Source organism: Pinus tabuliformis, chromosome 9 (genome assembly GCF_031772625.1).
Source record: "Pinus tabuliformis cultivar Carrire ecotype Pingquan chromosome 9, CPIR1, whole genome shotgun sequence".
Lineage (NCBI taxonomy): Eukaryota > Viridiplantae > Streptophyta > Pinopsida > Pinales > Pinaceae > Pinus > Pinus tabuliformis.
The window spans coordinates 888,328,910-888,352,278 of record NC_142307.1 but is presented as its reverse complement, the minus strand read 5'-3'; the positions used below and the strand labels follow the sequence as shown (position 1 = coordinate 888,352,278).

Below are 23,369 nucleotides of genomic sequence, written 5' to 3'. Positions count from 1 at the left end.
CTCTCAAGAAGGTTATGACCATGAGGTCGACTTTATTGAAGGAGCTATTTTGGATTTTAAAATTCAAATTCAAAACTTTGGTCCAAAAATTATTTAATAGTAATTTATGTAATTCCTTCAATAATAAAAGGAAATTCTTTTAATAATTAATCCTCCAACCATGATGAATTTCTTCAAAGCCCATGTCCCAATGATATGTTGCCATGTCACCTTATTTGGGGGTTTTGACCATTAGGATGGGTGCTTCATATCTGAATATGCATATCTCTCAAATGGTGATGGTAAGTCGTCTCGAGAAGGGCATCAAAGAATGATGGGATCTCTAATTATCTCTCAAGAAGGATATAACCAAGACATCTACAAAGGACAAAATACTATTCTCAGCACTTACTGGCACATTTGAAGATGAGCATCAAGACATATGACTGGTGAGCACAAACAACTAATGGCCCTGTCAAGAGGAAAGTCTTCTTAATCCATTGAGCTTGGTGACAAGAAGGGCTATCCTGTAAGAGGAATTGGATCAATCTTGCTAGAGTTGGAGAATGGAGGAAATATTCATCTCAACAACATTCTATTTGTTCCAGGTTTGCATAAGAATCTACTTTCCATTTCATGTCTAGATGATAAGGGCGATAGAACTGTTTTCATAGATGGAAAGATTATAGCATGGGATAGAAATTCAAGCATCGAAAATGCGACATGAAGGAAGACTCTACAGATAGCTGACTCGTCCCTCTCAAGCCTTGGTTCACATATAACTTTATAAGTAAGTCCAGGTGAACTTTGGCATAGAAGGTTTAGTCACCTTCACTACAAAATCTTACCAAATCTAAATTCAATGGTGAATGGCATCCACGAACTCAAAGAGGATCATGAAGGAATATGCAAGGGATGTGTAATGGGTAAAAAGACTAAGAGACCATTTGGAAGCAATGTTTCAAGGTCAAAAGAAATTTTGGATCTCATTCATTCCGATGTTTGTGGTCCCATGTCTCCAAAGTCTCTTGGAGGTCATCTATATTATGTGACATTCATTGATGACCATTCAAGGAAAACATGGGTTTATTTTCTGAAATCCAAGGATGAAGTATTCATCAAATTTCAAGAACTGAAAGCTGAAGTGGAGAACCTTACGGAAAGAAAAGTAAACATATTAAGGTCCAATAATGGAGGAGAATATACTTGAAAAGGAAATCATAGCTTCTTATAAGAAGTCTGGGATTAAGAGGGCGTTGATAGTGACATATAAATCGAACAAAATGGTGTTACAACACAAAAGAATCAATCTAGTGAAGAAAGTGTAATAGCCATGTTACATGAACAAGATTTGCCAAAAATTTTGTGGGCTGAAGCAACAAAGACAACTGTATATATTCAAAATCGAAGTCATCATAGATCATTAGACAACATGACTCCTGAAGAGGAAACCAAGCATGGACCATCTCTGAATATTTGGTTGTCCTGTCTACATTCACATACCAAAGGATAAGAGAAAGAAGGAGCAATTGTTGGCTACGATAATACTTCCAAGGCATATAGGATCTACATAAAGGAAGGACATCGAATATAAGTTAGTCGAGTTGTGATATTTGATGAAAGTGTTGCATTTAAGAAATCAAAGGATCTCCCAATGGGCTTTGATGATGGAGAACTTCCTTTATTTGAAGAGGAAGGTACCTGGGAGGAAGAAGAATGAAATCATGAAGATGAAGGCCGCAGTGAACCCATGCAACCTATGGTCATCCCCGAAACTAGAAAGAGACCTAACTGGTTTAAATCTACTCTTTTAGATGCAGCGGGACATGGAGCAACCAAAGGCACATTTAGGGAAAGTAAGAAGCCCAAAAGATATTCTGGGTATGCAACATATATGACAAAGGTAATAGAAGCAAAGCCATCCACCTTTGAAGAGGCTGTGAAACACCAAGAATGGAAGGATGCCATGAGTGAAGAGTATCAATCAATAATGAAAAATGGAGTTTGGGAGATCGTACCTAGGCCTGAAGACAAATATCTGGTAACTTCCAAGTGGCTTTGCAAGATTAACATGCGATAGATGGAAGTATTGATAAATATAAGGCAAGATTTGTGGCTATGAGCTTCTCTCAATAGGAAGGCATCGATTATGAAGAGACATTTGCACCTAGAGCAAGGTATACAACAATGCGTTCACTGGTCTCTTTGACAACATCAATGGGATGGAACATTCATCAAATGGATCTCAAGACTACCTTCCTGAATGGCACGTTTGATGAAGAAGTCTATATGGAACAACCCTTGGGATTTGAAGTCAATGATAGAGAGGCTTATGTTTGTAGGTTGAAGAAGGCATTATATGGCCTTAAGTAAGCACCAAGGGCATGGTATGCAAGGATGGATGCATACCTACAAAGATTAGGCTTCGCAGAGAGTTTTGCTGATTGGAATCTCTATATCAAGGTTGTGAAGGATGAGGCTGTAATCATTCTTCTGTATGTGGATGATCTTCTCATGACATGTGTGGAAGGTCAAATCCAAGAGTGCAAGAAACAACTAGCAACAAGATTCGACATGTAGGATCTATAGCTAATGCACTATTATTTGGGACTGGAAATTTGGTATGGACCCGATGAAATTTATCTAGGTCAAGGAAAGTATGTGATCAAGATGCTAAAGAGGGTTGACATGATGGATTGAAAACCTATGATAACCCCCATGATCACAAACTTGAAGAGGCTAAGAAGTTCTTAATCGAGTCCAGTGGATCCGATTAGATACAAACAATTGATTGGCTCGCTGATGTACTTGGTGAATACTCGATTAAACATATGTTTTGCAGTAAATATTCTCAATCAGTTCTAGGTTGAGACGAAGCATGATCATTGGATAGAAGCCAAGCATATACTGAGATAGTTGCAAGGAACAACCCACTACTGCCTTAAGTATGATAAAAGGAATGATGTCGACTTGATTGGATATAGAGAGTCTGACTGGGGAGGCAGTGAACAGGATGGAAGAAGCACTATGGGAGGATGTTTTAGTTTGGGTCTTCCATGATCTCTTGAATGAGTAGAAAGAAAAAATCAGTTGCTTTGAGTAGTGTTGAGGCTGAATATATTGCAGCCTATGAAGTAAGCAAAGAAGTTGTCTGGTTGAGGAAGCTGCTTTCCGACTTGTTTGAAGGGCTGATAGACCTTGTTGTCACCCAAATTGTATAGGTACTGCGACAACGCTCAAGACGAGTGCTATCACTTTGATCCCTGCCCAATCTATTCTCGTTGTCTCCCAATAGCAGGCTATGGGGGGTAGCCCTATGGAATGAGGTGAAGGAAAACAAGTTGGAAACGAACTTGTTTGGGAGACACGAACGAGTGGCCTAGCCACTTGGTTGAATTTAAGCAAGATTATTAATTTGATTAGATTTTGAAGTATGAGGCCAGTGCCTTAATGGAGTCACAAATCCTTGCTTATAGTAAATTGGAACCAAATGATCGGATGGACACCCGGTGCTTGAGATGATTAACTAACCTAAATGATGTGCAAGTTCTATGACCTATGTGTGATGCAATGATTTTGGTTATTTTTAGTTATATGCCTAATTTAAATGTAACCTTCCCTTAACTATTTTGTAGTTGGGCTCCAAGGTAGGTTGTGGGAAGGAAGCCAATGGGAATCAGGCTAGGGTCTGATTAACAATACCTTTTGTTGTGCTCATATCACCCGATGCATCTGACACTGCAGAGATTGTAGCTCTAACTATTGCAAGGTCACCATGTTAACCACCAAAGAGTTGCTCAGGCCCCTCAAGCTAGATGAGAAGGGTTGCCCTATATTTCTATCAACCTAGATTATGCTAGGTGGTAGATTATTAATGCAAGCTAGATCTAGAATGCTTAATGCAAGATAATGAGTGACATTATCTTGACTTAAGATTGTTTGAGTTACTTAAGTACTTAGTGAGAATTAGCTTATCACAAAAGTACTTGAGAATGATGATAAGACAATCTTGAACAAGATAAAGTGCTTTAGAGATACAATTGCAAACTTCAATAAATTCCCAATAGATGCTTAATTAATTAGATCAACTTATCCATAAAGATATGAGATGCCAATCACAAGAATGCCAATGCTCAAAACCACTTTAGATCACCAATGAGAAAAGAGTTAGATATTGGAGTGCTTTTTAGTGCAAAATTTAGAAATCCTTGTTTAACTTGGATCAAACCACACCAATGTTAGATCCCAATAGTCAAATCATCATTATTACTTCAGAAAATTGAACATTCATTAATGTTATGACAACAATAAGGAAATGCTAAATTAATAAAACTTATGCTTGCTAGAATATGCCCAATTGCCAAGTAAACTTAATTAACTGAAAAATCAGAGGAATTAGCCTTCTTAAGATGTATTCTTCAGTGAATTTTCAGATCTGAAATGTTAATTACAGCAGTAAATAACTACAGATCATCAAGCTCATGATACCAGAAATAGATGACCAATATGCCCAAAAATAGTAAAATTGCACTAGAACTTGAAAAAATCAATTTTTAGGGTTTTAGAGAGTTTGATTAAAGCAATTTTCAGAATTGACATGTTTATTACAACAGTGAAACAGTGACAAATCAACAAGCTAGTCAAACCTAAGACAATGCCCAATATTTCTAAAACTAGCAAAAATTTACCGAAACTGAAAATCTTTAGATTTTTGACCTTAATTAAGTGTGTGATTCAGAAATATTCAGATCTAAATTTTTTCAGTTATGCAGAAAATCCAGCAAGCTTAAAAATTAGAGCTAGGTCAAATCTAAGATGTTCAAGTGGCCAAAACTTGTAAAAATGAAAATTTTGCAAATTCTAGACAATTTTGACCATGTAGCATGTGATTTTAGGGCTTATTTCTTGGCCAAAATTTGCTGAAATTTTGGGATCAAGTTGCCACTTGAAAAATAGAAATTTTGAACTTCAAAACTTGCAAAACTACCAAGTATTCAGTCCAAAACTTTAGATCTAGGGTTTTAGGGGATACTAGGGCAATGCTAGGCCAAGGAAGGCCAACATTTGGGGATAAAGGGGCTAGGATGATAGATCGGGGGTCAAGGACGCTAGATAAGACCACAAAAGGTCAATGGAGAGGCTCAGAGAGGGGGATGTTGGCAGAGAAGGGTCACAAAAGGAGGACGTTGGGTTTTTGACGGCTCAAAAGCCCAAGTAAGCCATCTAGGGCAGTCGTCTAACCCTCCAAAGGGAGGTTGAGGCCAGAAAAGGCTACGACTAGCCATAGGAAGGGCTAAAACCCTCAACGCAGAGAGGAAGGGAGGAGGCCAAGGCCCCTAGGCCTCATGACCTTCCTTAGAGAGTCCAAAAAGGCTAACGTAGGAGGAGAAAGGGCTAACTCTGGGAGGCTGACGTTGGCCTTGGAGAGGGCAGATCTAGTCTCGGGAAGGCTGAAAAGTAAAACCCTTGTCGTGAAAAAAAAATTATTCCTCAGATCTAAATTTTGCTGAATAAGCTTCAGTGGATGGGCTTGCAAAATTGTTATCTAGAGACTAGATCTTACCATCAAGGGCCTAGATCTAGCTCTTTCTTCACTTGATCCCTTGATCCAACCTGCGAACAATAAAATTACAACACCAAAACTCTAAATATATAGAAAATAAATCTAGAAACCCCAACCCACGTTAGAAAAATAATTTACAATTAAAGTTACAAAATTATTTTACAAATTATACAAGGGTTTCAAATAGATTTTTGAGAGGTCCACGGGGTCTTGAATAGAAGGTGATTGAGTGATCTGTTAAGACACTCTTTGATGTGAAGTCACTGGTTCAATTCCCAGCCCCAACTTGGGCGATATATTGGACATGATGAAAATGTAGTCCTGTCGAGCTTACAAAAAAATATATATATAGATTCAGAGAGAATAATTTTTATAATATTTTTTTCATTTGAAGATGATCAGAAACGCTTCAGAAAATTTATGCTTACTATAGCCTTAGCAAAGATTTAGTCTACTATATAAAAACTAGAGATCCAAGCAAAATGATCCTTGCCCACAGTCTGTGAACTTGGAGACCATGGATTGAGTACCTGTAAACACTATGTATTATCTTAAAATAATCACATGAAGCACAACATAGGAAGCCTGTAGTCAATACGTATCACAGAACGAACAAGAACAACTTGAATTGCACCCCAAAGTCTTTTATTATAGCAGAAAAAATAGTTCCCAGCGGGACAATAGTTTACAAAAATGCTTCAACAACAATGTCTTAGCTAGAGATCAAGATGACTAGAAACTCAATTGACTCTTAATTTATAGATAAACCCTCCAAATGGAAAAATAACGGCTAGTTTCTTTGATCCTTGTCAAAATAATCTTGGTCATTGATAAACACTTTGAGATCTTTTAATCTTGGCCCTTGATTTTTTATTTTTGAGTAATTTTCGAATTTATCATTTCATTCCATTTTAGTTAACTCAAAATTAATTATTTTGAGCTAATTTCCTAAAAGAATTGACTTTGACATAATGACCAAGGTCTAAGGGTCCAAATTTGCTTGAAATATACAATACTCCCTTGGTGGAGGACTTTTAAAAATTCACTCTTTTAAGGCCCACGATTTTTTCCGTTTGGAGGATTTATTTTCCTAAGACAATTTAAATTTGACTCTAATTAATTAATTTTTTGGCTTAGGTTTTAATTTTATTTTGCCAAAAGAATTAATTACTTTACACATGAGGGGATTTAATTATTTTTCCTACCCTCTAATACATATGATTTTTTATGTACAAGACCCAAAGAGGGAATACACATTCGTCTTAGACCCTCAAGACACATAACCCATCTGCAACAAAATATGATCTAGTAAACCAAGTGATTTGTAATAAAATAATTAAGCCAACTAGCCTAAATTATTCTCAAATCACTTTTACATCAAACTCGACTAAGAACACTATGACTCACCTAATAATTCGACAATAAATCTCACCCTAACTTTGGGGTTTAAGCTGGAGGGAAAAAACTCTTCTGATTAGTTGTGTCTAGCAACACAGGTAATCAACGAGGTTAAAAAACCTCCTAGGATGAAATTCGTCGCCAAAATTATAGGCTTACCTATGTTGTTACATAGACTCAAGGTTTTACTAAGATCATTTACATTACATAACTTGCAGAATGGGATAACCATGACACATGGACTGTTGATAAAAGTTGTTACTTCCATTTCCTTGGGACTTTGACAATTTGAGTGCAACAGACCCTACAGTGATACATTGTGACAACACCAACTGTATAAGGTTGTCTGAAGACCCAATGTTTCATGGAAAGACAAAGCATATAAATAACAAGTATCACTACATTCGAAAGCCGATGCAGGATGGTGTGTTGCAGCTATAGTATATCTCCACTTATGAACAGGTCGCTGACATCTTGACAAAATTTCTTTCTAATAAGAACCTTGTGTACTTGAGAGACAAGCTTGGACTGGTTGCTATATCCTCCATAGTTGAGAGGGAGAGATAGACACACATTTTTGTCTTCACTTTGGGAAGAAAGAATGGAGGATTGGGTAAACATTTGGCGTCCATTACTCTTTGAGGATGAGGTAGGGCATCCAAGATAAGAGTAGTCGTAGAGGGTCGATATTCTTTGAGGACTAAGAATCCAAGATAAGAATAGTCCTGGGAGGACATACCCTGTGAACTGTTGAAGTTTCTAAGTCTACCAGTTAGAAACCCCCCATGCACTTTACTGATTTATTCCTACCTACTTGTTCCGTTACTTAACAAGTTGTTTACAATGTAAATACTGAAAATAAACACTAGTGCATGCTCAACATATTACAGTTCATCAACTGATGGAAATAGAAATAAGCATACAAAATGACACCGTTATTTTTGGACCAATGTCCCTGGAAAAATCCAATGCGGGAAAATCGGTGCAGCTATTTGAGGGTTTTCTTATTAAGCAATTTCAAAGTACAACCTGGGTGCCAAATCCGACTTACCCAACAGAGAATGCCCTTGGCAGTAGTACCTCTCAGTCTAAGACAAATGTCCCGGCTGAAACCCAAGATAAAACCTTCGGTAGTTCCTCAGCTCCTATCTACCCTAGAAACCCTAGCGTCTACCTTTCTGGACTACGTCAGCCTCTCTCTGCCCAACGCTGGCCCTGCGTCACCCTGAATGCGCCTGCGTCAGCCTTAAGAGGCTCTGTGTCAGCCTTTTGGCCCTCTGTGTCAGCTACGCTGAACTCTCTGAAGCACTGCGCAACCCATGGTTGCCTTTGTGTGGCCCTGCGTGAGCCCTGGCTACTACTGCATCACTCTCTTTGGCTCTTGCGCTAATCTCCTGACACTATCTCTGCCTCTCTGTCAATCTGTACTCACTGCTCCTCAACTGCAAACCCGATCACTGATTCTATCTCTCTTAGCAAATCCCGCTCTAGAGAATAGAATGACTAATCATCTGGTGTCTTCTCCAAGTGACTATCAAGCCTCCTCTTATACTTTTCCTGTTGACATATCAACGGCCGAGATTAAGTCCCTAATTAACTACTAAGATTAGATCTGGCTTGATCCATGTCTTTTGGACCATTCTAACAGAGTTTCATATTAATCCACATTAATATTTTAGTTTCCCTAAGTTTAGACTTAGGGACTCCATTAAAATATTAATTATTTTAATATCTCCTGAACTGTTTAGAATCTGCCCAAACCCTTTCTGGGTATTGGAGATTTCATGTGCCCCAACCTCTCCACCAAATTTCGTGGTTAGAGCACATTTGATGCTATCCCAAATCAACACTCCCTCTCAGCGAGGATTGTGCTCTAGCAATACTCCTCACTGAGTATTACTCTGATCATCCGGCATCAGTCCCTGTGCTAATGCTAGGCATTTTGCCCACCATCCTCTGCATTGATGTATCCTATACTGTTGCCCATGGTTCTGCCACTGCCACTGCTGCATCTGTACAAAATCTCCCTCTGCATCCATGTTGTTGCTGGTCTTCTCTCCCAGGACTACATCTGCACTGCGCCTCCTCTCATCATGTTGCATCGTACTGCCCACTACTGCACTGCAACTCAGTTACTGAGAAGTAAGTAACTGATCTCCCAATCTGACCTCCCTGCTGGGCTAGAGACATCCATTGATGTTGAAGCTCCCTCTGCCACTGACAAGTGCTCCCTCTCTCACCTCTGCGCTGCTGCAACAATTCTCTACATCTTGCACCGTTGCACACCTCTTTGTGCCATCCTGCACTGGTGCAACACTCCTGTGCTTCTCGCACTGTTGCAGCCTCCTAGCCTCGCGCTGTGTCGGGACTCCTGCACTGTAGCTCTTTCTGTCGCTGCATCCGCATCCGTCTCTACCCACATCAACTAGTCCTGCTACTCCTCTTCAGGGCTCTCGTAGCAAGGTGTAATCCAAGAGACTAGGTACGTCGAGGATCCTACCCCTCATCACTTGTAGTCTACCTGATTACAGCTCGACGTCTCCCCACTTTCGCTGAAGTGGTGCGTGTGCACTCATGGCACAATCATCGTCTGTCAAACCTTCCTTCTCTGCACGTGTCGGCGCTGCCTTAGTCTCGAAAGACTCTCCCTTACTCTTCTTCCTTGGACACTGGGTCGCATAATGACCCAACTCCCCACAGTGGAAGCACTTGATCTTGGAGAGATCCTTTTTCTTCCGCTTTTCCTACTTTCCCTCAGATGCTACGGCAACTTCTTCCTCCTCTTGCTTGACTTTGATACCCTTGCTGCTGCTACCTATCTTCGATTACCGTCTGATCTCTTCCTGGCGAAGAGTCGCCCACATCTCATCCCAAGGTGGAAGTGTCCCTCTGTCTAGTATACTCTGGACAAATGCTTCCCAGTGTCCCTGACCATCAACTCCTGATCCAGCGTGGCTTCCATAGCAGTCAACTAATCTCGGATCTCGTTTAGTCCTTTGAGGAAGGTGTCAATCGACTCTCCCTTCATCTGATATGACCTCAACTGATTCTCAAGTAACGTTCTTCTCTACACAGAAGTATGCTAGTACAATTTCTTGAAGGCCTCCCACATCTCATATGTCGTCTCCCTCTCGGCAATGTGTGGTACTACATGGTCCTTGACCCCGTCAAGGATAATGCTCTTGGCCCTTGCCATTGCCTCCTCGTACTTGTCGTTATCATTGGGGTCGACTGGGATAGATATAACCTTTAAGGCGAAGTTCTTGACGCAATTTTTGTCAAGTATGGATAAGATTATGGCCTTCTAGACTGCGAAGTTCAACGCTCCGTCCAGTCTATCCTGGTCTCTTACTCCGTGTAGTGCCATGATGCTCTTCTACTTCCCTCTTGGAAGTTCTCTATTCGACTTCTCGGAGTCTCTACTTCCCGTCTGGAAATTCTTTTCTCGACTCCCTCTTGAGTCCTGATTTCCCTCCTGTAAATCCTTCTGCTGATGTCGAGATGCCCCTTACTCTGTTCGTATTGTGCAACCTCACCACTGATCCGGGTTCCTCGACTAGAAACCCTCAATAGCAACTTCTCTTGGCCTTGCTCTATTAGGTACTATTCTGACTACAATACCTCACCAACTCCACTCTGCAATATTCCCACAACCTTCTAAACCCCAACAACCCGACGGTGAGAGCTACTAGGCTTTGCGCAATCCCGACACTAGCAACCCGACCTCCTCAGCCAACTGCGTCAGCCCTCCCAGCTTCTGCGTGGTTCTGCGTGAAAACTAGTGTAGCTATCTAAGGGTTTTCTTATTAAGCAATTTTAGAGTACAATTTGGGTGCCAAAATCGGACTTACCCAATAGAGAATGACCTTAGCAATAGTACCTCTCAGTCTGAGACAAATGTCCCAGCTGAAATCTCGGATAAAACCTTTGGCAGTTCCTCAGCTCCAATCTGCCCCAGAAACCCTAGCGTCTGCCTTTCTGGACTGTGTTAGCCTCTCTCTGCCCAGTGCTAGCCCTACGTCACCCTGAATGGGCCTGCGTCAGCCTTCTGGCCCTCTGCGTCAACTACGCTGGCCTCTCTGAAGCACTGCAGAACTCCTGACTGCCTCTACGTGGCCGTGCGTGAGCCCTCGCTACTACTGCGTCACTCTCTCTGGCTCTTGCACTAATCTCCTGACACTATCTCTGCCTCTCTGTACTCACGGCCCCTCAACTGCAACTCCGATCACTGATTCTATCTCTCTTAGCAAACCCCGCTCTAGAGAATAGAATGACTGATCATCTGGTGTCTTCTCCAAGTGACACTCAAACCTCCTCTTATACTTTTTTTGTTGACATATCAACAGCCGAGATTAAGTCCCTAATCAACGACTAAGATTAAATCTAGTTTGATCCATGTCTTTTGGACCATTCTAACACAATTTTATATTAATCCACATTAATATTTTATTTTCCCTAAGTCTAGACTTAGGGACCCCATTAAAATATTAATTATTTTAATATCTCCTGAACTGTTTAGAATCTGCCTAAACCCTTTATGGGTGTTGGAGATCTCATGTACCCCAACCTCTCCACCAAATTTCGTGGCTAGAGCACATCCGATGCTACCCCAAATCAACATGAACACTCGGGTGGGGTATGTGCCTTGAGAGACAATGATGATGGTGTCTATAAATCATTGGTCTCCCCATCATTGTGCTCTGATCTTGTGGAGAGATAGAGTTGTTAGTCAAGGCCCAACTATGTGAAAATGTTGGTTGGTATGATGCTAAACAAATAGGTTACCAATTCGACTCTTCTTATGAGATTTCTTCATATTGAGAATGTCCATGTACCATTTATGAATACTTTCCTAGTTAAGAGGGAGTGCTGAAAAATGTGTAACTAGGTTCGGTATTCATAAATATGAAATGTACTTTTGATTCCTTGTTAGGAAACTAGCTTACAAAAAGATAAAAAAGATAGATCAACACCTTAGAAATAAACCTCTTCGAGGGGGCAACCTCCTTTACATTACACAAATGAACAATTCTTAGATCATACAAATTACAAGACCTCCTTTATATATATAGGAGTCTAAGGGGTCATAATATAATCAGAGTCGACATAACAATAATAATGTAAGGGCACAATAATAGCAATAGTGGGCTTCTATGGGGCACAATAATAACAATATGGGGACTACATGGGCACAACAATATAATAAGGAGGTTGTACTAATAACAATAAGGGGTTACACTAGTAGTATAGGGACCTAACATGCCCCTCCCTTTCAAAAAGTGTTGTTCTCAATGCTTGAGTAGTTCTTGATGCTTTTGTATAAAGACTTGTCCTCCCATGTGGAATCTTCAGCGGGTAAGTTCTTCCACTTGATGAGATACTTTGAAATTGACCTATTTCGTCACTGTCGATTTCTCGGTTTTGTGACTGCTTCAGGTTCCAATATGATTTTTCCTTCCTTATCAAGTTCTCGCAATAATATTTGAACTGGGATCTTCTGCAACTTTTGAATGAGTTCCCATTCCTTTGGGCATATGGATATCTATAATGATGAAGGTCTGGAATGATGGTATAGACATAACTTGATTGTGCATAAATCAGGTAATATCTCAGGGTGGTTTGGAGATCCTCTTCCTTTGTCTGTGGAAAATGGGACGCGACATCTTTTCCAATGGGTGCTAAGAGGCTCCTAAGAAACCATTCTAGATAGACACGATTTTCGAAGGGCGGGGCACAACATGTGCTCCTCCTTCGATGCCACTCTTGAACATGGTCAGAGAGGCAAGTGGCGGAGGACTAACAAAATGAGGTCAATAGCTCCGTACTAGTGTCGTACTAAGAGGTAACTGGAAGTATGAAAGGAACACTTTAGCAAGCATCGCGAAAACGGAATTAGATGTGGAGGGCTGGTCTACATACCATTTTGTAGTGTCTCTAGTGAGCATGCGTTAGAATAGCTAAAGATGAATGGAGTCATCGGTTATGGAGTTGGATGAACACCACATGTGGAAGGATCAAACGTGGTTGGTAGGATCCTCTCTAGCATTACCCTCAAACTTTGGGATGTCTGAGGGAAGCTTAGTCGGCATAGAAGGCCAACCAGCATCATGGTGTATAGGGTCGTTTATCAACTAGTTAAAATCCGGTAGAATTAACCCAACCATAAAGGGGAGCATGGGGGCTGCCGGAACGGTTCCCGAGATTGTTCCGCTTGATGTGACCACTGGGATAGAATCGGAGCCAACACTAGGTTGGGTTACTGCACCAGATGTGGGTCCAGACATGGTGATGATATGTGGTGAAGGAGGCTTGGACTAAGATGAGGAATCAGGTGAACCAGTAGAAGAGTCGGTGTGGGGACGCAGAGGGCTATGAACTCGAACCCGACGGGTAGGGATAATATACCCAAGCGGAAACTGGGGGTGAAGGCCTGATAGTCTCTGTGGCAAATGCCTTGGTGGCGCAATGGTGGTAAGACACACATGACACGGAAATGGTATAGGGAGATTAATAATATGCCTTTGTCTTGATGAGGGGAGATAAATCTATTTTGTTAAGTCTTTGCTTGGCGGTGTAATCCAAGTGCCCTTTGCTTAAGGTGTGCTTGTGTGTGTGAGTGTATTATTGATTAAGCCCAGATTGTGTTTGTAAAAAAAGAAAAAATCTTGCTAAAAATAAATTGAAATTAACAACGAAAAATGAACATCAAAACAATTAACTAAACCCCACCCAAACTGGGTTTGCAAACACTATGCTGGTTGGTGGCTAAATCGACAAAAAATACACTAAAACTGTTATGAAACCAGCTCACCAAAAGATAGAAAAGATAGATTAACGCCTTAGAAATAAGCCTCTTCGAGGGGGAAACCTCCTTTACATTACACAAATGAACAATTCTTGGATGATACAAATGACAAGACCTCCTTTCTATATATAGGAGTCTAATGGGTCATAATATAATCAGAGTCGACATAACAATAATAATGTAAAGGCACAATAATAAGAATAGTGGGCTTCTATGGGGCACAATAATAACAATATGGGGACTACATGGGCACAACAATATAATAAGGGGGTTGTACTAATAACAATAAGGGGTTACACTAGTAGTATAGGGACCTAACATGCCCCTCTCCTTCAAAAAGTGTTGTCCTCAACGTTTGAGTAGTTCTTGATGCTTTTGTATAAATTCTTGTCCTCCCATGTGGAATCTTCAGTGGGTATGTTCTTCCACTTGATGAGATACTTTGAAATTGATCTATTTCGTAGCTGTCAATTTCTCGGTTCTGTGACTGCTTCAGGTTCCAATATGATTTTTCCTTCCTTGTCAAGTTCTCGCAATACTATTTGAATTGGGATCTTCTGCAACTTTTGAATGAGTTCCCACTCCTTTGGGCATATGGATTTCTATAAGGCCTGATGTTTGGAGGAACACCTTTTGGAATCAAATGAATAGCATGATCATGATCACGAATAGGTGGGAGGCCTTTGGGAGTCTCAAATACCTTGGAATGATGGTCCAAAACATTTTGGAGATCTGAAGAAATATATGATTTCGATGTGGGATCCTCTAGTGAACATTATTGTGCAATTACGTCCTGTTGTTTTTTATTTAGAAGTTGTCATGCTTTTAGATTTTATTATCTTTCTCGGTTTCCCTTCAATACCCCTCAATTTAGCTTCTTTTCCTTCCCAAAAAAATTTCAAGAAAAGTTCTTGAAAATTAAAATCTATCGTACCCAAAGATTGTAGCCATTGGACTCCTAGTAAAACATCAGCACCACCCATTGGAGTGGAAAGAATTGGGCTATTCATTACATATTCTCCCATGGATAACTTGTTATTATGGCACTTTCCAGAGCAATTTATGGTTCCTCCACTTGCAACCATCACTTGACACTTTGGTGTTGGATATAAGAAGCATTTCAATTCCTTGGCTATCTTACAATGAATAAAATTATAGGTACTGCCGGAATCAATTAACACTATTACCTTTTTCTTTTGGATATGTCCTTCTATCTTGCTAGTTTGAGGAGTGGTAATTTCTTCCAATGCATTACAAGATATGGTCGGATTCATTTCTTGATTTTTGATGTGATCTTTCAATTTTTGAACATTTTTCTTCTTGATATGTCCTTCTATATTGATAGTTTGAGGAGTGGTAATTCCGGCCAATGCATCACAAGATATGGTCAGATTCATTTCTTCTTTCTTGATGTAATCTTTCACCTTTTGAACCTTTTTCTTCTTGATATGTCCTTCCATCTTGAGAGTTTGAGGAGTGGTAATTCTTTCCATTGCTTTACAAGATATGGTTGGATTCATTTCTACCTCCTCTGGGGTTGCTTCTTGGTGTATATCCTCTTCTTTTGATGTTTCTTGATCCGTTTCTTCCTCCTCTTCATAATCTATGTAAAATAATTTATTCTCAGCGCATTTATGACCTTTAGTGTATTTGCTATCACAATTGTAACAAAGCCCTTTTTCTCTTTTTTCTTCCAATTGTTGTGGTGTAAACCTTGTAGGTTGTGGAAGACTAGGAGAAAAAACACTTCCATAATTATAGTCGTGAGTGGTGGGATTCCTTGTTTCCATAATTTCACTTTCAATTTTTCTTGCCAACCTGAATGCCTTCTCCAATGAATCAAGTTCCCAAAGACGAACCTCGGTTGAATGTTATCCTTTAAAGTCCCTATGAAGACATCAACCATTTTCTTCTCTGGAATATCATTTACCCTTATATTCAATTTTTGGAAGTTCTCAATTTACACTTCCATTGAACCCTTTTGTTTGAGATATATCAATTGGCTAAAGAAGGTGTTTCTCTTTGTATCCTCATAATGTGCTATCATTTCCTCTGTGAAAATTGACCACATGACAAGTGGTTTACGAGAACAAAGCCCTTTATACCATAAAAATTGATTTGATTCTAAATAATTAGATGCAATATGTACCTTTTGTAACAGTGGTACACCATGTAGATCAAAATATTTCTCCATCTGTAGTATCCAATTTACCAAATCATTGCCATAAAACTTCCTCATCTTGCTTTTTCTTGATTTTAGGAGATCGATCTTGAAACGGTTGTAACTCTGTACTTTCAGATCTTAAAGTTCTGAAATTTCGGTCTGTAATAGCCCTCTGAGTCCTCTTTTTAACTCCGCAAGTCTGATCGCAATTGGATTCCTGAAGAAAGATTTATTCCCAATCTCCCGTGATGACATAATTATAGACTAGTTCAGTAGAGTGAACTTGCACGACGTGCCACATGTCACTGTTTCAACCATAGGTTCTGAAAATTATACCCAAACAAAATACAGTCCGTCCTCTTTCTGTAACTTCTTACGAAATTTCAATTTGATGCTCAGAGAGAAAGTTATGACAATTTTCGCAAGTTCCCCTGTTTAGGATGTAATTCAGGAGTCTGCAAAAATCCTAAATTCCTCAAATCATATATCCGAAAATATAGCGAGACAAGATTTGAAATTGAAACTCGAGGTTCAGAACGATTTCTTCTCATATGGGTTTTTTGTTTAGGTTTTGAAACTTCGTAGCGAAAAAGTTATAGCGAAAATTCCATGATGACTTGTTTTAAATGAAATTCTGGAGCTTGTAAACGCCCTAACTTCCTCAGATCATATATCCTAAAATATAGTGAGACAAGATCTGAAATTCGAACCCAAGGTTCAGTGAGATTTCATTTGAAATGGGTTTTTCTTTAGCTTTTGAAATGTCGTAGAAAAAAGTCATAGCGAAAATGCCACAATGACCTATTTGGAGCAACGAAACCCTAGAATCCAAAGCTCTGATACCAAATGTTAGGAAACTAGCTCACAAAAAGATAGAAAAGATACATCAATGCCTTAGAAATAAGCCTCTTCGAGTGGGCAACCTCCTTTACATTACACAAATGAACAATTCTTAGATCAAACAAATGACAAGACCTCCTTTATATATATAGGAGTCTAAGGGGTCATAATATAATCAGAGCCAACATAACAATAATAATGTAAGGGCACAATAACAACAATAGTGAGCTTCTATGGGGCACGATAATAACAATATGAGGACTACATGGGCACAACAATATAATAAGGGGGTTGTACTAATAACAATAAGGAGTTACACTAGTAGTATAGGGACCTAACATTCCTATATATTGTAAAATGAAAGAAAATTATTATTGCTATTTTGGTGTATGGCTTTCATGCTCAAGGTATTTTATTTTAGAGGTCAAGCACCCATTGAGTGCTTCTAGGGTTTGTCCTAGGTTAATAAGTCAAAAGAGTCATATGTTGAAGACCCCATTTGGCACATTGTAACTTGGAAAAAGAATTATTTTTGTATTTAAAGGAGTCAAAATACCCTCCAAGACCAAGTCGGCCTGCTAGCTAAGAAGTTGGCATAATTTGAGGAACTATGTCCACCTTGGAAGCCTATTTATAGGAGGGAACTCAACCTCCTAGTGACACAATTCATTCTCGCATCAAGCAAGCAAAGGAGAAGAAGAAAGAAGCTAGCAAAGGAAGAAGGACAAAGATCAAGTGTTTGGGCTATTTGCTCTCTCTCTCTCTCTCTCTTCACTTGGGAAGGAAGGAGGCTAGGGTTTTTGCTGCACGTTAAGGTTTTGCTGCTGCAAGATCGAACTTGGAGAAAGTATAGAAAGAAGGTCGAAGGAAGGCTCATTGGGTCATTATCAAGCCTTAGAAGATGGAAAAAGTCAAGCGAAGGTCTGAAGGAGTCTTGGGAGCCCTAAATAAGCTCACAAGTGTGGAAGCAGTTACCGCTGGGAGGGCCGAAAATTTCAGATCTGCAGTAGAGGTCGAAATTTTGTTGTTGGCAATCGAAGTTGTGATGTTGGAAGAGATTTGATTGAGTTTGACTTGGATAAAGGAAGCACATCACCAAGGAGGCTGGACTTGGTCTTGGAAGAATCTTTAAGAAGATAAGAGATTTGTGGGTTTTTGTCTTAAGTGAAGAGGTTTTGGCCCTGGTTAGCAGCCTATATCCTGTGTTCTTGTGTATTGTTGATCTTCTTGCTTGTGTTTGGTGATAAGAACAACATAATAATAAAAGAAGAAGCTAATAAGTAAGAAAAAGTAAAAGGACATCATAAGCAATTATCAAGTATAAGAGAAGTCATTCTAACTATTGCCCTATAGATTTCTCAATAGGATGTTTTAGAGGGAAATGTCACTTTGTCTAGTCCTTTTGAAGCCTATCAAAACCCTTGTTAATTTTAGACAATGCTTTGAGCTCAATTCCAACGAACAAACAAAAGATATTCCACAAACTCTCAATGCCAAACCAAAGATCAAGCCATTACCATTCTTGCTGCCTAAATGAAGGATAAAACTTGCTGCCACAATTGAAGTTTTATGCCAATATAGAGCAGAAATATGTCAACTAGGATGGAATCTTTCACCACCAAAATTGACAAGGGAAGAAAGGGGTGTAAAACCCTCAGAGCTAATGCTGAAGAACAAATGAATTCGTCCACACTTCATGCTCCAAAATGACTTCAATCCATCTTCATTTATAAACTTCTAGTGGGGCTTCATCTTTGAGTGATTGAGGTAATCCTTACTCCAAACCAGTGTTGTGAAAATCGTGATAAAATCCCGATTTTATTGTTTTATCGCGATTTTTTCGATAAAACGATTTTATCGTGATTTTTATATGAATTTATCGCGGGTAATTCTTTTTGCACGTTTTTTATGAAATTATCGCGATAAATTCGAATTTATCGCGATAACAATCGAAATTATCGTGGGGGTCTCCAGCAGCGAGGTTTTATAATGTTTTTTTTTGTTTTTTAAGGGATGCTAAATGTTTGAAATGTAATTTTTTTTTAAAGAAACAAATAATTTTTGAGTGGGGCAGCTTAATGATAAAGTCTAGGCCTTGGTATTGATATGCTATTCATGGTAATGTTAAATTCTTAAAGTAAAAGGATTTCATCCTTTTACTTAAATTTTTAACATTACCATGAAATGACTCAGGATGTTTGAGAGTGGTTCCGGCCTCATTGGATTTCATATGGAGAAAGTAAAATTTTAGATTTCATTCAAAATCCAGCAGACTTATCAATTTTTCAGGATTTCAGGATTGGGAGATTGTAATGTTTCCAGGTGACACCACTTGCCTGGCCTACCCCTGCCACTAGTAGAGGACGTGGTCTACCTCCTATAGCTCCTACTTCTAGTTCTTCAGCTTCTAGAGCATAGCAGACTCCACTGCCAACTCCACCAGCACCAGCATCTACATCTAGAGGGAAAGGGAAAGCTGTGGCATTTTCTCGCAAGAGGGGCAGAGGAAATCAATAGGATTAGACTTTAGTTATTTTCTTCATTTTATTGTATATGACATTATGACATGATGAGATACATTATTATATTTTTTGTTGATATTTTGAGGCTGAGTTGGGACTCAGGAGTCAGGACTTACTATTCAGGACATGATTCAATGTTATGTGTGATTTTAGCACTAGAAATGATATTAAACATCTTATATATTAGTTCTTTTATCATATTTATGTTTCAATGTATTTATTTTATGTTGTAAACGTTTTAGATATTAAAAAAATTAAAAAAAAAAGGGAAAAAAATGAATATTTTTGTACCAAACCATTTTTTCCGATTATTTCCCGATAATTATGATTTTTTCCGATTTTTTCCTCGCGCCGATATTATCCCGATAACGATTAATGCAACATTGCTCCAAACCCCAACATTGGATTTTTTTAAGCCCAGCTGTCCCAAAACTTGCCTAGTAATGGCTACTTTGGGGTTTTCCCCTTTTTGATGGACTATAGCTTATGGGGATAGTCAGGCTAATGAGTCCCTTTTGTCCTCAATTTGTATAGGACATTACAATACCTGGTTATGATTTTTGAAAATACTGCAGTTTAGAAGAGTGTGGATGACATCACTTGATGGTGAACAATTCATGGTCCTGCCCAGATTGATCACGTATTTGCTTCCCACTAATATCCCTTCAAACGAAGCTCAAATCTCTCTAGATGGTGCCAAATTTGATATCATCGTAGCTCTGACTCTTCTAGGATGGTTGAATAAATGACCTTCAAGGATGACCGAATGTCCCTTAGTCAACAAGGCTAATCTTGAACTAGTTCAAAACCAGCCAACGAATGCGATTTTTCGGAATTTTGCAATAGGATTGAGGGTCGAGTTTATAAACTTCCAACTGAAGCTCATGCCCTATCCCAAATAAAAAGTAAGACAATGCAAGAACAAGGCCATATCTGAGGCCGAAATGACACCATAGGAAATTCTGAGTTTTAGCCAAAAGGCGCAGAGCCATAGAGCAATTATGCACTGTAACAACAGCTTCAGAAAGCCAATGATCATACCCTCATAGCAGAGAAAATTCCAACTGCAATAACAGAGCTGATAGAATTCAGCGAATCCCAGAAAGCATAAACCATAACTATAAACCTCATCCAAGTTCAACGCTGTTACATAGACCAACATAATAGTTCATGCCTCTCTTAAGTTAAGTCTCTTCTCCACAGGGCTGAATCTATATTTCAGAGCTCACTTGTTTTGATCTTTGTTAGATTCGTGCCATCGTAAGGGAAACATGGTGCCATTATATAGATTTTGGAGGAACCATCATTTAAGTGAGCCGACTAGAACTTTAGGAGGGAACATGAGTTGAAATTGGGAAATTAACCTTTCATTTGGAGCCAAAAATCGTGAAGCCAACTTTATTGAAGGAGCTATTTTGAATTTTAAAATTCAAATTCAAAACTTTGGTCCAAAAATTATTTAATAGTAATATATGTAATTCCTTCAATAATAAAAGGAAATTCTTTTAATAATTAATCCTCCAATGATGATGAATTTCTTCGAAGCTCATGTCCCGATGATATGTTGCCATGTCATCTTTGAACATGCATATCTCTCAAACGGTGATAGCTCTCGTAACATGCCACATACCATCGGAATCAGCAAGACCAGAAGAAACTAATAGAGGTGGTCTTGACTCTAGATACCAAGATTTGCCAAGTCATATTGGTCAACGAAGGTGGGGCATCTTCTAGTGCTGCTTGGGTTGACATCAATGATAACCAAATTCCAACAGGTCACAACCATTTGTATGGTGGGGCTGACTTGTCTTTCTATGGCCTAGATGAACTCAAAATTAATAATTTTAATTTCTTTAATTTGGCTGACTTGAATACCGATCGAAGCCAACAAAACTTTCTTGGCTAGGGATGTATTTAGCTTTAACTTTCTCGGATGTTCTTGTTCTTGAAAAAAATTCTCGTCCTCTAGAAAGGATTGATTAACCTTGTTATGTTAATGTATCCATGCAATTCATGTCGAAAGCATCCTGCATTAACATCATGGAAAGGGATCTAGTTGCGTACTAGTCAAATCTCCTTTGCAAATGGATCCAGTCACCTCATCATCTCTCTCGGTAACCAGAAACACGACAGCTTGTGAGTTTACTGGCCGTTTAGACAAATAATCTACTGCAGAATTATTTTTTCTGAAGATGGTCCTCCAAGAAAATAAAATATACACGGATTTGATCTCTCTTACCTGCATTATGCAGTTCTGTAGAAATATGTAGTGTTTGGAAAATCCTCCATTCATCCATTCAATCATAAATGTGAAATCTCCGAAGACCTGAAAATCCTCAACTTCTTTTCCAGTGGCTAGACTTGAGGAGATTGTATCTTCTTTCAGCTCTGATCAGTTATTTGATCCCCTCCCCAACCTGCATCTATAGGAGAACCAGTGAGAATCACAAAAATATAAAGTGACTACAGCCCCACAACTTTCTGGATTCCCACTGGCTGCTCCCTGAAAGAACCCCCAAGGATGAGATTTGTCTTGTCCAGCCTGCCTCTGTTTCCTAACTCTTGGTATTTGGCATATATCTGCATATATATTTAATATAGGTATAGATTTTTGAATATAGCATTGTTCCTAGTTTTCCGGATAGCCCAGATAATCACTGCTGGGAGGGAGGCATGATTTCTGAATTATTTATCATCCAGCCAGTTTTCAAGGGCTTCCTCCACAGTCTCCACCTGCCATTTCCTCTCCAATAAGTGTTTTGACAGGATCCCAAACTGAAATAGTGAAATGACAAGATATATATGTGTGTGTGTGAGAGAGAGAGAGAGAGAGAGAGAGAGAGAGAGAGATGTTAGCAGCCATGTTTGTAATGTAACATAAGTAAAATTTAGAAATTAATTTTTGGCATTTTGAATTGTTGTTTTTCAATTGAAGCATGACGGATCAAGGTAAAATGGACTAATAATTTGCACTTCTTTTGCTTGGAAATAATTCAAATATTGATGCTACATGCCAAACTGCCCTCTATAGTCGATTGGAACTTGTAAAGTTTTGGCATCTTCTATATGTTGAAAAGATACGCTTGTTAGCAGGGCTACTATTTCCTCATTGAGTGTTTATTAGATATAGAAAAGGGACACAACAAAATTGGTTTCCCTTTTCGTGTAAGTAGGGCTTTAATGTTTGTACCAGTCCATGAATACATCACATAATATACGTTATAGGATTATTTGGGCAGGTCTATATTAAATTTTAATATATAAAATAAAGTATGTCACTCTCCATGGACAAGTATAAAATTCTAAGTAAACAATGCTTGTATAATAAATCGATACCTTTCAATCTTAAATTGAGGTTCAAACCAGATGCTTGTAAAAGAAGTTGGTTTATTAGAAGAGCTCTTTATTTGAGAGACTATATGGGAGTTCCAATAAGAGGCTTAGTAATATTGGGTGTGGGGCTAAGTGGCTTGTTACTTTGTCAGGATTATTTTGTTGTTTTCTTTGTTTTTTTCTGAACATGTGTGGATTTTATATTCTACTTAACTCGATAACATTCAAATATACAGCAGTATTTTGGCATTCGTCTTCTTTCTTGATAATAGCATGAACATTGGTTTCCATTTCATTCTGCATGGCATAGTATCATCATTTATGATGAATGTGATTTTCCTTTTTTATTGGTTATGATCTTCAGATAATCCAGTTAGGCAATGGCAAATTAAATGCTCTAAACATGCCTAGAGTAATTTCAAAGCAGTAAATTTGTGTGTTAATACAGGTACGAGATGCTAAGATAAAGGTTCTTTCAAGCCTTCCAAGGGAAAAAGTTGAAGAATGCGATGAATGGAGGAGATTGGCTGCTTCTCTCAAGGTGGATTTTTTTTTGTTTTTTTGGTTGGTAGAATTAAAGAGTTACTATTTAACAAGCTCTTTTCTATCTTTGAATTGGATGGAATTCATGTTTATGGATATGCTATTCATAGAAGGAAGATGACAATTTCATCTTTGACATTTCGTAAAACATTACTATATCATGTACTGTGGGCAATAATAATAGGGTCTTGATGTCAGAAATTGTGGTATATTGAATTTGAT

At 38.8% G+C, this 23,369-nt stretch overlaps 1 protein-coding gene across 2 annotated transcripts in view; it reads left to right on the top strand.

Moving 5' to 3' along the window:
* TPP2 (tripeptidyl peptidase ii) overlaps positions 1 to 23,369 on the top strand; it is a 531,975-nt gene that overhangs the window by 422,947 nt on the left and 85,659 nt on the right. For both annotated transcript variants that reach the window (XM_089443702.1, XM_089443703.1), the window contains one exon: positions 23,053 to 23,145. In XM_089443702.1, coding sequence (XP_089299828.1) covers positions 23,053 to 23,145 — 93 coding nt within the window. The remainder of the gene's footprint in view (positions 1 to 23,052; positions 23,146 to 23,369) is intronic.